A 12,193-nucleotide genomic window follows, 5' to 3' on the forward strand; every position below is an offset into this window, starting at 1 on the left:
TTCTCTTCACCCTGTACACCTCTGACTTCTGCTACAACTCTGAATTATGCCACATTCAGAAGTTTGCAGACGACACAGCCATCATGGGGTGTATCTGGGATGATCAGGAAGAGGAATACAGAAGTCTGGTGAGGAACTTTGTCGCATGGAGTCACACAAACCACCTGCAACTCAACACCTCAAAGACCAAGGAACTGGTTGTGGACTTTGGGAGGTCCAGAGCAGGTCCACTGCTGGTTCAGATAGAGGGGGAGGAGGTGGAGGTGGTCAACAAGTACAAGTACCTCGGGCTGTGGGTGGACAACAAACTGGACTGGTCATGCAACACAGAGCACCTGTATAAAAAAGCCCAAAGCCGACTGTACTTCCTCAGGAGGCTGAGGTCTTTTAACATCTGCAGGAAGCTCCTGAGGATGTTTTACCAGTCGGTGGTTGCTGGAGTACTTTTCTATGCTGTGGTGTGCTGGGGGAGCAGCACAGCAAAGAAGGACTCATCCAGGCTGGAAAAACTGATCAGGAAGGCTAGCTCTGTGGTCGGCATGAAGCTGGACACTCTGGTGACAGTGGCAGAGAAAAGGACACTAAAGAAACTGCTGGACATTATGGACAATGCTGGGCATCCTCTGCACACGGCCATAAACAACCAGAAGAGCCCGTTCAGTGACAGGTTGCTTCTCCCCAAGACAAGAACCAACAGACTTAAAAACTCCTTTGTCCCACACGCCATCAGACTGTTTAACTCCTCTCTGGAGGGGAGAGGGAGGGGAAACAGGAGGACAAAGGAGGGGGGAACAACTAAGCTGTAGTGCCTCTTCACCTCACTGTGCAATTACCTTTTGTGCAATACTTTTTGTTAATAGTCAACGGTGCAATAGACTCCATACTTGAAATGTGCAATCCACTTGTATTTTTATTTTTATTTTATTCCTATTTATTCTATTTATCCCCTTTGTATATTTTTATCTATATATGTCTTTGTATTTATATATGTGTGTGTATATATATATATATATATATATATATATATAATATTCTGTAACTCTATAACTTCTGTCGGTGCTGTGCTTATTTGGAACCGAATTTCCCAGAGGAACCCACCCGAGGGATTAATAAAGTTTTATCTTATCTTATCTTATCTTAACTCCTCCAGGATGGCACATGTGCCATTGCCAGAAGTTTTCTTGTGCCCCCTGGCACAGTCTCAAGAGCAGGGAGGAGATTCCAGAGACAGGCAGTTACTCTACTAGAGCTGGACAGGGCTGTAGAAGGAACTTAACCCATCAGCACAGCATTGCCCAGCCTCATGTGGCGAGAGTATGCAGGCAGTTCCTGGAGGATATAAGAATTGATACCATTGATTGGCCCCCACACTCACCTGATCTAAATCCAATAGAACACCTCTGGGATATAATGTTTCGGTCCATACGACACAACTTAGATTTTTGTTTTCTGGGGTTTTCCCATTGAGATCTGGTGTGTTTCCAAAGTTTTCCTTTAGTTTTTTGAGCAGTGAACGTAAAGTTAAATTCATTGTTTCAATCTTTATTGTTTCTCCATTTATTCAAAAAAGCCATGCTGGAGACTCTGCATGAGCAGCACTGCTAACATGCAGTTTAGCCAGTTTATACCTGCTTGACCACATCCTAACCCGAGTTACTAGTTGCCATCAGCACAGCGCAAAGCATGGCAAGAGTTAAATAACTGTACGATTTAAAATGTGGCCGTGTTGATGGGACAAAAGAGCAGGTTAAGGTTAAGCGATAGACTAAGACATCCTGAGGGAATTATGAGTATCTGTTGAGGCGTTTGAGACTGTTATTTTCATTTCATTTGTAAACCAGCTTGTCACGCAAGAAGGACAAGGCAAGAGATTGTAAAAGTCATGACTCACATATTCATTCTCTGGCGACCATGAATGTCTGAACCACATTTTATGCGTGTCATCTCTGAGCCATATTTACGGCAGCGCACCAAAAGATTGCTTTGAAATGAAAACCTGCAGTATTTTGCTGTCACTTCCACTGTGGGATGATGAGTTAACACAACAGCTAACGAGCCAAGTGAATGTTCTCACAACCACGGAAGTAAATGAGAAACACTCGTTTCATGCGGAGGGTTTTATGCTCGTCTTTCCTTTTGGCTCATCTTGTCCTTGGCACAAGCTCATATTGGCTGACCTTTGCTACCTGCTGCTACATTTACATTTTAGATTTAACACTTCTCCTCTTTCCATGTGAAAAGTAGCTAGTCAACCTTTGTATATAGTTTTTAAAAAAAAGGATAGGTTAAAATTATACTTCATAGAGCTGGACTGTAATGTTTAACTATTATAGCTGGAACAACCCTCAAAGCTGCAGCCCAAAAACACAATCACTAAGATGTGTGTATGGTCTTTAGATGGCCAAAAAATCTGGGAAACCTGATCCTACATGTGTCCATAGGCTTTGTTTAAACTCTGTGTTTATATAAATCAGTGGGAGCCCAGGTTGAAATAATTTGTGGTGTAAAGCACAAAGCAGCCCAATAACCAGGACAGACACACAGATGGTGGCTGGATCATGCAGAGGATTGACCTTGTTTCCTCTTCAGCTCTGGATTTGATTGTGTATAATCCTGGCCCACTGACAGACTGACTGATCATCTGTTGATAAAAAAAAAATGTCAGCAGTTTCTTTTTTCTTTCTGAAACAAAAATAAGTTAAAAAAAAAAATGAACAGCACGCTAAATGTTGAATGTGACCTTCAAGTGCCTCATGGGAACAAAAGGAGTAAAAACAGAGCCAGTTGAGAAAGCAATGGAGAACTACAGGCATGATGCCAAGCTGCCAAGTTAAAAGTGCTTTTAAACAAATGACACTTACCCCTGTTAAATGTATCATGCAAAGAAAGTTGAGCATGTGCTTTAAAACTACCATGCATTCCCCTAATTTTCCACTGAACTACCATGTACCCAACAGTATAGTATTATTATGGAATAAAAAGAAAGTAAGGATAATTAAAGAAAGGATTAAAGAAAAAGCAGTAGCAATTAGAGTAAATCTGTGGTTTATGCTTTTGTTTCTTGGCCACTAGGGGGCAATAAAAACAGCAGACCACAACACAAAGGTATCATTGCTTTTTTAGGCTGTTATGGCTAACAGTTAGAAGTTAGAACAGTTAGCAGTAGAAAACATATAGCCACTATATCTTTTTACCCACCAGCTTGTTATAATGCCTTGAAAAGAGCGTTTTTGTGTTTTGAAATCGGACGTGGTGAGGGGTGGCTAAGACTGTGCACCAGCGTGAGTCTGTCCTAGCTAATCCTCCTTCCAGTCTGTAATGATGATCAAAATTCATGTGTTCCCAGAGGGCTAACTTCTACACAGTTTATGAAGTGTAGCCAAAAAAAACATTAACTAAAGATATTTAGCTGATAAATCCCCCTGTTTGTCAGGTTTTGTTGTTTGCATGTCTAACTGACTGCACAGATTGTGTGTTTTATTTGTTAATAGAAGCGGAATAGCCTCACAGTAAGTGCAGCACTGTCCCGCTTGTCTTACAAGTGGTTCACTGATAGGCAGTGAGGGTGGGAGCAATGGACTGAAAAGGGATGGAGCAGCAGCACACTTCACCACCTGCCACCCTCTGAGTTGTAGGTGGGGTCAAGAGCCCCATGGGGCAGGATTTTGGAGGGAATATACTCTCCTCTGGCACAAGCATATGCACAGAGAGACAGATACACATAAAACCAGACCCTCTAATCTAGATCCCACATCAGACCCTGCAGTGAGATGCTACAATGGGATTTACCATAATCTGAGCCCCTTCAGACAAAACACCACTGTGACCTGCAGTCTTTCAGAACAAAGCACAAAGGGTGTTTACTGTGCATATTTTGCTTGTTCTTCTAGCAGAGAACTGCAAGGAATTCCTTGTTTTATCTCAATCAAAACACTGGCTGTTGTACTACTCAGGACTAAAAATACACAGACTGTATATTAATGCAGGACAGCTGGGTGCACAGTTATATTCTGTGGTTGTTGATAAGAATATTAACTGAAGACAGTGCAAAGGTGAGAGTTTTTACATTGTAACATTCTTGCGAATAAAGAGCGAAAATGCAGCACGGGTCTACAAAGCATAATCCTGTCTGCTGGTGAGCTTAGTCGATCTGCTGTGGGCTCGATGTTATTGTGTAATAAGTGAAGCCGAGTGCAATGTTTTCCCCGAGGTTGACGCCGTGGAACCATAAACTGATCACTGCATGCCTTTCATCCTCCTTTCCTCCCATGCTTCTTAATTCAGATAAAACTGAGGTTATTGTACTCGGCCCTAAAAAATCTTAGAAATATGGTATCTAACCAGATTCTTACTCTGGATGGCATTACCTTGGCCTCCAGTAACGCTGTGAGGAACCTTGGAGTCATTTTTGACCAAGACATGTCCTTCAACGCACATATTAAACAAATATGTAAGACTGCTTTCCTCCATTTGCGCAACATCTCTAAAGTTAGAAATATCCTGTCTCTTAGTGACGCTGAAAAACTAGTTCATGCATTTATTACTTTCAGGCTGGACTACTGCAATTCATTATTATCAGGATGTCCAAAAACCTAGCTGAAAAGCCTTCAGCTAATCCAAAACGCTGCAGCAAGAGTCCTGACAGGGACTAGAAAGAGAGAGCAGATTTCTCCTGTTTCTCACATACAAGGTCTTAAATAATCAGGCCCCATCTTATCTTAATGACCTTGTAGTACCATATCACCCTATTAGAGCACTTCGCTCTCGCTCTGCAGGCCTACTTTTGTTCCTAGAGTATTTAAAAGTAGAATGGGAGGCAGAGCCTTCAGTTTTCAGGCCCCTCTTCTGTGGAACCAGCTTCCAGTTTGGATTCAGGAGACAGAAACTATCTCTACTTTCAAGATTAGGCTTAAAACTTTCCTCTTTGGTAAAGCATATAGTTAGGGCTGGACCAGGTGACCCTGAATCCTCCCTTAGTTATGCTGCAATAGACGTAGGCTGCCGGGGGATTCCCATGATGCATTGAGTTTTTCCTTTCCAGTCACCTTTCTCACTCACTATGTGTTAATAGACCTCTCTGCATTGAATCATATCTGTTATTAACCTCTGTCTCTCTTCCACAGCATGTCTTTATCTGTTTTCCTTCTCTCACCCCAACCAGTCGCAGCAGATGGCCCCGCCCCTCCCTGAGCCTGGTTCTGCCGGAGGTTTCTTCCTGTTAAAAGGGAGTTTTTCCTTCCCACTGTTGCCAAAGTGCTTGCTCATAGGGGGTCATATGATTGTTGGGTTTTTCTCTGTATCTATGAAGCGCCTTGAGGCGACTTTTGTTGTGATTTGGCGCTATATAAATAAAATTGAATTGAATTGAACTTTTAAAAGGTCAAATCTAGCAGGGTCACCTTTAAACCAGAGATATCGTGACAGGTACCTGCACCAACAGAGCATCATGTTGACTGATAGTATCACATGTTCTGGACTGCTATGAAAAACATCACGTATCCTTTCATGGGCTCGTCCCTCTGCTCTCTTTAGAGCTTCCCTGCCTTTGTGTGACTTTTGTCGGCTTTGCCTTGTGATCTCGGGGGGAAAAAATGGGGGAAGTGTTTCCGACACGAATATAGGCCACAGACACTGTGTTCTTAGGCTTTATTAGTTTTCCCTTCAAGCCTGAATTATAAATAATGCAGTGAGACCCCTCCTCTCGTGCACATACAAAACCCTCTCTCTGTGTCTCTTTTTTTCTATAGGGTACCCCCACCCTCACAAAACTCCCACCCTGCTCACTTTTTAATTTGCTCCTTCTTTCTACACCCAGCACCCTCCTCGAGTACCACTCAGTTTCTTTTTCCTCCTCCCCCCTCTACCCTCCATTTATTTCTCTTATTCCTCAATCCCCTATAGTCTCCCTTTCATTCTCTCCCCCTCTCGTCCTTGTTTTAAGGAACCCTCGGTCTCTGCGCAGTCTGCAGCAGGGCAGATAAGACGGACAGAGGACAGAATGATAATCGTGTTTAGTCACAGCTGAGATCCCCTTGGCAAGGTTCAGCTCAAACGCTTGGAGGAGGTGACGTCGGTTTTGTTGTGGTGTGTCCCCATGTGACTCCGTACTCACACCTACAGTATATGTGATGTTGCTGTGCATGTGAGAGCAGGAGGATAACATACCAGCTACTCTATGCTGACTTCTCTTTCAGCTCTTTTTTTCTCCTGCCTCCTGTCTAATCTCTTTTTTCTTCTCCCCAATGCCCTCGTCTCATTCCTCTCCCACTTTGCCCTTGCTTCTCCATATTTCCCCATCTTCTTTCTTTCTTTCTTCCTCTATTTCCTCTCCTGCCATTCCTCCTTTCTCTTGAAGTCTCCTTCCCCTACCATGTCCTCTCTTCTCCCCTTTCCTCCTCTCCTCCGCTCTGCTCCCACTAAAGCTGGAGGAGGAGGAGGCTGTAGCTGACAGGCCCAGCCCCCTGCGCTCTGACTCGTCCACGCTGTGTGTGACAGGGGAAGGCTGGGCTGTCCCGAGAATTATCTTAACACTCACACAGCTCCTGACACACAAACATACACACATATACACAGCGACTGCCTGTGCCAGAGCTCGCCTGCGCTGTCAGCTCAAGCCCTCTTAAAGCTGTTTTTTTTCTCTTCTCTCTCTCTCTCTCTTCTGGAGATCAGCGAGAGCTAACGACACACAGCTGTCTCTCCTGAACGCTGGAGAAATAAGGACAAGAGGAGCCAGGGGAAGGGAAGGGAAGGAAAGGACGATCACAGGGGAAAAGAAAAAGAAAACACGACCGGCAGCCTCTTAACTTGTGTCCCTGTTCAGTCATTCTTCTGCAGGGAGTGTTTTCTGCTGTAGTTCGGGACTTTTCTTTTCTTTTTTTGTGAGAGAGGGGGATTGGAAAAGAAGAGGGGCTGGAGTTCACATGACATAATCGGAGTGAATGGGTTGCCATGGTGACTCACCCAGGGAGCCTGACCCGTACAGAGTGAATGGAGGGAGCGCCTTGGACGCCAAGTGAGCGATAAACTAAAGTAGGGGAGTCACCAGAGAGAGAGAGAAGGAGCGAAGGAGTGGTGGGATACCAGAGGGAGCACAGAGGTGCCGAGCAGAGGCTGAGAATGGAGGACGGTTTTTCCAGCTACAGCAGTTTATATGACACCTCATCACTGCTACAGTTCTGCAACGGTAAAACGAAACTAACCCTTCATATACTCCCATCCCTCTCTACTATGAACTGCATGCTGCTTTCTGGATTTGACATGTCACCAGCTGACTGGTGTGACTTGACACCCTGCAGAGTGTTAGATGTTGCAGACATGAGCTGGGGTTTTTTTGTAAAACTATAACATTTTCCATCATTGTTTAGATCTGGATGCTCTTCAGTTGATTAATCACTAGACTTACTGTCAAACAGACGGATGTTTAAGTCAAAGCAGGCACTCCCGGGTTGACATTTACAGGATGAAAGAAAAACTAAAAGCACTGCAGATTTAACAGGAAATGTTTGAAATCAAGGCCGGGGTGATGTCAACAGCCTCCATCAGGAGAGAGCTAATAAACAAAGAGGAAGGGAGGATGAGAAACAGTCCTTTGCTCACAGAGCTGCCCCGGCTCTGCTCGATGTGATGAAGGGTTTGTTATGAATGTATACACAGTGTACATATTCTGCAGTTTGCCGAATGAGACAAAACGGTGTGACAGAACAGGACACTCCTGCTCGCCTGCTGCAACGTGATTTATTTGCTGGCACAGGGAGAAACCGTACTTCAGGCTGATAATGTTATGGGTGGGAGAGGGTGACTCAGGGAAGAGCGAAGAGCAGCATGACACATCAATATTAGGATTCATTTCCAAGATGCGCCCATTCTTCTTGACGACTGAGCCCTCGTGTGAGACGTATGCTCAGTTTATGTATTGACAGCATACTTTAAGTGATGCCTGCATTTATCCCAGTACAACGGGACAGTTTTTTCTTTCTGTACGGCTCAGTTTGTTCATAGCGTCACTGCTGGTGTGTACCAACTACAGTGACACACACATAAGGGGATTATCCCCAACACAACCTGTGTCTGTGATAGGGAGCAGCAGAGGGGGTTTAAACCACACTGTTTTGTTGTTGTTACTAACATGTGCTTTAAAATGTTGATCACATGGAAAGGGGGAAAACCCACTTCACCCTCTTTTATTGTGCTTGTCCGTAGCAGTGACTGTGATGTCGTGGTTAGCGTGAGCTATCACTGCTGAAGGATGGAGTAACATAATTGCCATTGGTGGATAATGAGAAAATCAATAATATTTACTGTGCTGTGTAAGCACCAGCAATCAGTGAGATGAGGGGAATACCACTGGCCAACCGAGCAATTCAGAGGTGTGGAATTGCACTGATGTATGTCCCACCAGGGTTACTGGTCGCTTTAGTATTTTAATGCATAACTGATGAGGTGAAACTACTTAAAAGCTTTCACCCCGTATGGATTTCCTTTATTAAATTTATAGCCAGCCACAGCAGCTTAGATACAGACGAAGAGGGAGGTAAAAAGGGGTAAGAGAAGGGTATCGAGTAGAGAAGAAAAGCATCTTCATCCATAAATGTGTTTTCTTTTTACCCTGTTTACCCTTTGGAAGTCCTTTTATAAGACTTGGAGGAAAACTGGGCACCATTACAGGGTTACAAAAATGATAAAATCAAGCATAACTAAACCAGCTGTTGGATAAAACAAAGCACATAAGTATGTAATACAAAATCCTTTGAACTCACAGAAGCAGAATAATGAAGCCCTAGTGTAAAATAGGAGACTGATTAAAAATGATGCTTCGTTTTTCCTGGTGTCTACAGTCACAGGGAATAATAAGGAACAAGGATATGTGAAAAAAGATGAGGCATCAGGCCAAATCTAGTTTGTACATGATCGAATGTTTCCTGGTCATTCCTGTGTGATGAGTAAAGTGATGTCAGTGCCAGTGATAAGAAGAGACATTGGTTTGGTTGGACTGACCTGAAAAACAGGTGTAGCAGTGAAGAACAGGAGGCCTGCAGTTTCCTCCTAAGAATTGCCTGACCTTTATAGCAGTGGCAGGTACGGCTTTTCTGATGTGTCAGACTCGAGGTTTAGTTTTAGTGAAGGGTGAAAAAGTGTGATGTCGGAGCAGTAAAGGACAGCTGCACTACATTACCACTTCACTGACTTGAGTTACTCCATGCTAAATGATTTTTTCCCTCTCTTCATGCTGCACGTTTTGCCAAGTCATGACCGTGAGCAGATTTGAGTTGTCCAACACCGCATGGTTGTTCATGTTAATTTTCTGAAGGGGTGTCAGTGAAGTAAGACATGCCGCTCAGAGGCTGTTGCCAGGGATTTTCCGACCTCTACCTTCTTGCTTTCTCTCTCTGCCTCGCTACACAAACGCACACACAAACTGAGGAAGCAGCATCTTGTTTGTTGTTTCGACAGTCCGCTTAGTGCATGAGCTTCACTTTAAACCAAAAAAAAAGAAAAAAATCTGTGTTTGTGGCGGTCCAAGTTGGATCTGTTGTGTGTATGGAGTGTACTCACACATCTGCTCGGCCACTGTGGGCTTTGTTTGGTCCTGTAGGCCAAAATGACATCATGCTGCTCTGCTTCTGCCGTCCAGCTGAACCCAGATCAGCAAAAGTCAATGATGTCATTCATTCCCCTCTTTTTTTTCCATTTCTCTGGCCCGTGTGTTGTGGAGCATCCAACCAGACTAATGTTCAGAGACTAGGTCAGCTAAACTGCAGAAACGCGTTCAGGCTGCACGCTTTGTCCTCGGGAGCTCAGGGCTATCTCAGGCTAAATGAAAATTAGCGCCATTACACTGTCATCACACACAGGTGAAGAAGGACGTGAATCCTTTTTTTTCCTTTTAAAAATCTCATTTCAAACACCTTAGTTCTGCAGAACAGGACAGTTTACATTGAATTAGCCTGTTTTCTTGGGCTGGTAATACGATTGCCGATGTCCTGAAGTCAAACTGGTGTGGTTCTTGCCCATTTTAAGTGAGTGTTTGTGCATCACTTCCAAGTGCCGTCCCAGTGGTTTCCTGTTCTGCCTGTATATACTTCATTATTCACACATATGGTCTAAATTTCTTTAATAACACGATTTTGACACAGCAAAAGAAATCTGACTGCAGCATGAAAATGCAGCATGTAGATGGCACAGCTAAAACATCCAAAGCCACCAGACTAAAACATCAGTTAATGCGATTCCTTAAAATCCAGTAAATCCAGCTCACTTATGACAGTATAATACTGATGATGACATGCTGAGGGTCATCTCACAGGGTCCAACATCGCCATTCTAACTATTATTAATCACCTGTTCATTTATCTTTTGAGCTAATAAAACCTGATTAAACATCTCTTTATGTCTATGCTCCATGCTGGCAGTGAGTGCGCTCACCTAACCATCACTGGCTCCTTGGCAACTTAACACACCAGCAGCAGAGGGGGCAGGGCGAAGAAGAAAAGACTGGAGCCAAAAAAAAAACAAAAAACATAAAGAAAACATCCCGATAAAAGTTCATAAGAAAAAATAAGGATGTTAGAATTAGTAGGAGGGCAGACGGATGGAGCAGACATGTAGGGGAAGGAGGGAAATTAATAAAGACGGAGAACGCTTTGATGTTTGTTGGAGGAATCTTGATACGCAGCAGAGGTGACACGACTTCACCCAGTCTCCCCCACTTCTTGGCTGTGGCTCTGTGGGTATCTCCATCCAAACCCTGACTGATGATGGCACGTGGAGAGGGATTAGGATTAAAGCCCCGCTCACGTTACCGTCCACAGTAGCCAAGGAGGGATGGCAGAGAGGAGGATGAGGTGAATGTATTTGTGTTAGAGCGGTTGGAGTCCATTTAGTTTTGAAAAGCCAGTTCAAGTAGTTTCTTCATTTCTCTTTTACGTATCAATTATGGGCCTTTTACATGTTTTTAGTTTCCCTGCTTTTCTCCATTCCAACTTTATTTATTCCTTTATTTCTCTTCGATTATTCCATATCCATCTATCCAACTATCCATCAAAGCCTCCTAAAACCCACTGCAAACTGGCCTGTGCTCTGAAATTTCTTCCACTCTGATAAAACTGCAGAAAAAACATCAATGTAGAAACATTAAGAGGAAAGTATTAGGAAATTATGTGTCTCTGTGCCATCAGTCATCTGTAACTGCCCTACGCGTAAAGCAGTCTAATAAATATCGACGTGAACGGGTTAACTCGTCCAAAGCTGCTGATTCATGCGAAGTTTGATATTGATTTCCTATGGCCGTGTCAGTGAGAGCACACACACACACACACACACACACACGCACACACACACACCACTCTCTATTTAGTCTTTTTTCCCTCTCTCAAGCCCGGCGCGCCTGGAGTTCTTTCATTTCTAAAACTCTGACTCTTCTGCCCTTCGCTTCTCGAGCTCTTCCCCTCTCCCTCATCCCTACGTCAGACTTTCTCATGCTCTTTGTTTGATCTTGTGCGAGTGCCCCAAGTGGAGCTCAGCGTGCTTTTCTGTTTTGTGTTTTTTTTTTAAAAATCTGCAGGCAGTCAGATATTGAGCCAGGCCACTTAGGCTTCAGTACTCACGAGTCACTCCGCCCCCCCACCCCCTCTCTACTCCTTATCTCCCTGTTTTTTTTCTCACTTTTCTCCTGATAAGCTTTGCCTCGCACTTTTTTCTTGAATAGGGGCACATTGGCTGCTAACAGATAAAAAAGAAAAGTGGCTCTGTACATACCGTCATTGAATGTTTGTATGTTTACAGCTACATCGAGCTGCTTTTGAGATTTGTGAGAAATTCATGCCTCCTATGTAGTACGAACTGTTCATTTCACGGCAGCCTTGACGCAGCTATTCATGAAATCTCTATCTTAAATACTTCTAAATATGGCATCCCGTAGTGTGCACTCCACTGTGTGCACAGTGGAGAATTTATCTGCGTATTGCAGCATGTTGTATAAAATCTGCATGGAAGAGGAAGATTAGGCCATGAGCCAGGATCCCACTGAGCAATTTTTGGCACAAATGTGTCCACCCTCAGTTATATAGCGTGTTACTGACATCTGTCGAGTACATGCATACATGCAGAGGTCAATGAAAAGCCAAATCTGCCTTAAAAGCCAAAGGAATAGTACAAAGTATGTCTATAAGGTTATGTATGAAAGAAAGAAACATGC

The 12,193-nt window shown here is 43.7% G+C and overlaps 1 protein-coding gene across 4 annotated transcripts in view; it reads left to right on the plus strand.

The window, feature by feature from the left end:
- eml1 (EMAP like 1) overlaps positions 1 to 12,193 on the plus strand; it is a 70,403-nt gene that overhangs the window by 23,083 nt on the left and 35,127 nt on the right. For 3 of the 4 annotated variants that reach the window (XM_084914133.1, XM_084914134.1, XM_084914137.1), the window contains exon 1: positions 6,531 to 7,183. The exons of the other annotated variant lie outside the window; for it this stretch is intronic. In XM_084914133.1, coding sequence (XP_084770259.1) covers positions 7,117 to 7,183 — 67 coding nt within the window. In that variant the 5' untranslated portion in view covers positions 6,531 to 7,116. Of the gene's footprint in view, positions 1 to 6,530; positions 7,184 to 12,193 lie in introns of those variants that run through there. 4 annotated transcript variants of the gene reach the window in all.

This window comes from Perissodus microlepis, chromosome 19 (assembly GCF_051167445.1).
Source record: "Perissodus microlepis isolate ML-2025 ecotype Zambia chromosome 19, ASM5116744v1, whole genome shotgun sequence".
NCBI classification, from domain to species: Eukaryota; Metazoa; Chordata; class Actinopteri; order Cichliformes; family Cichlidae; genus Perissodus; species Perissodus microlepis.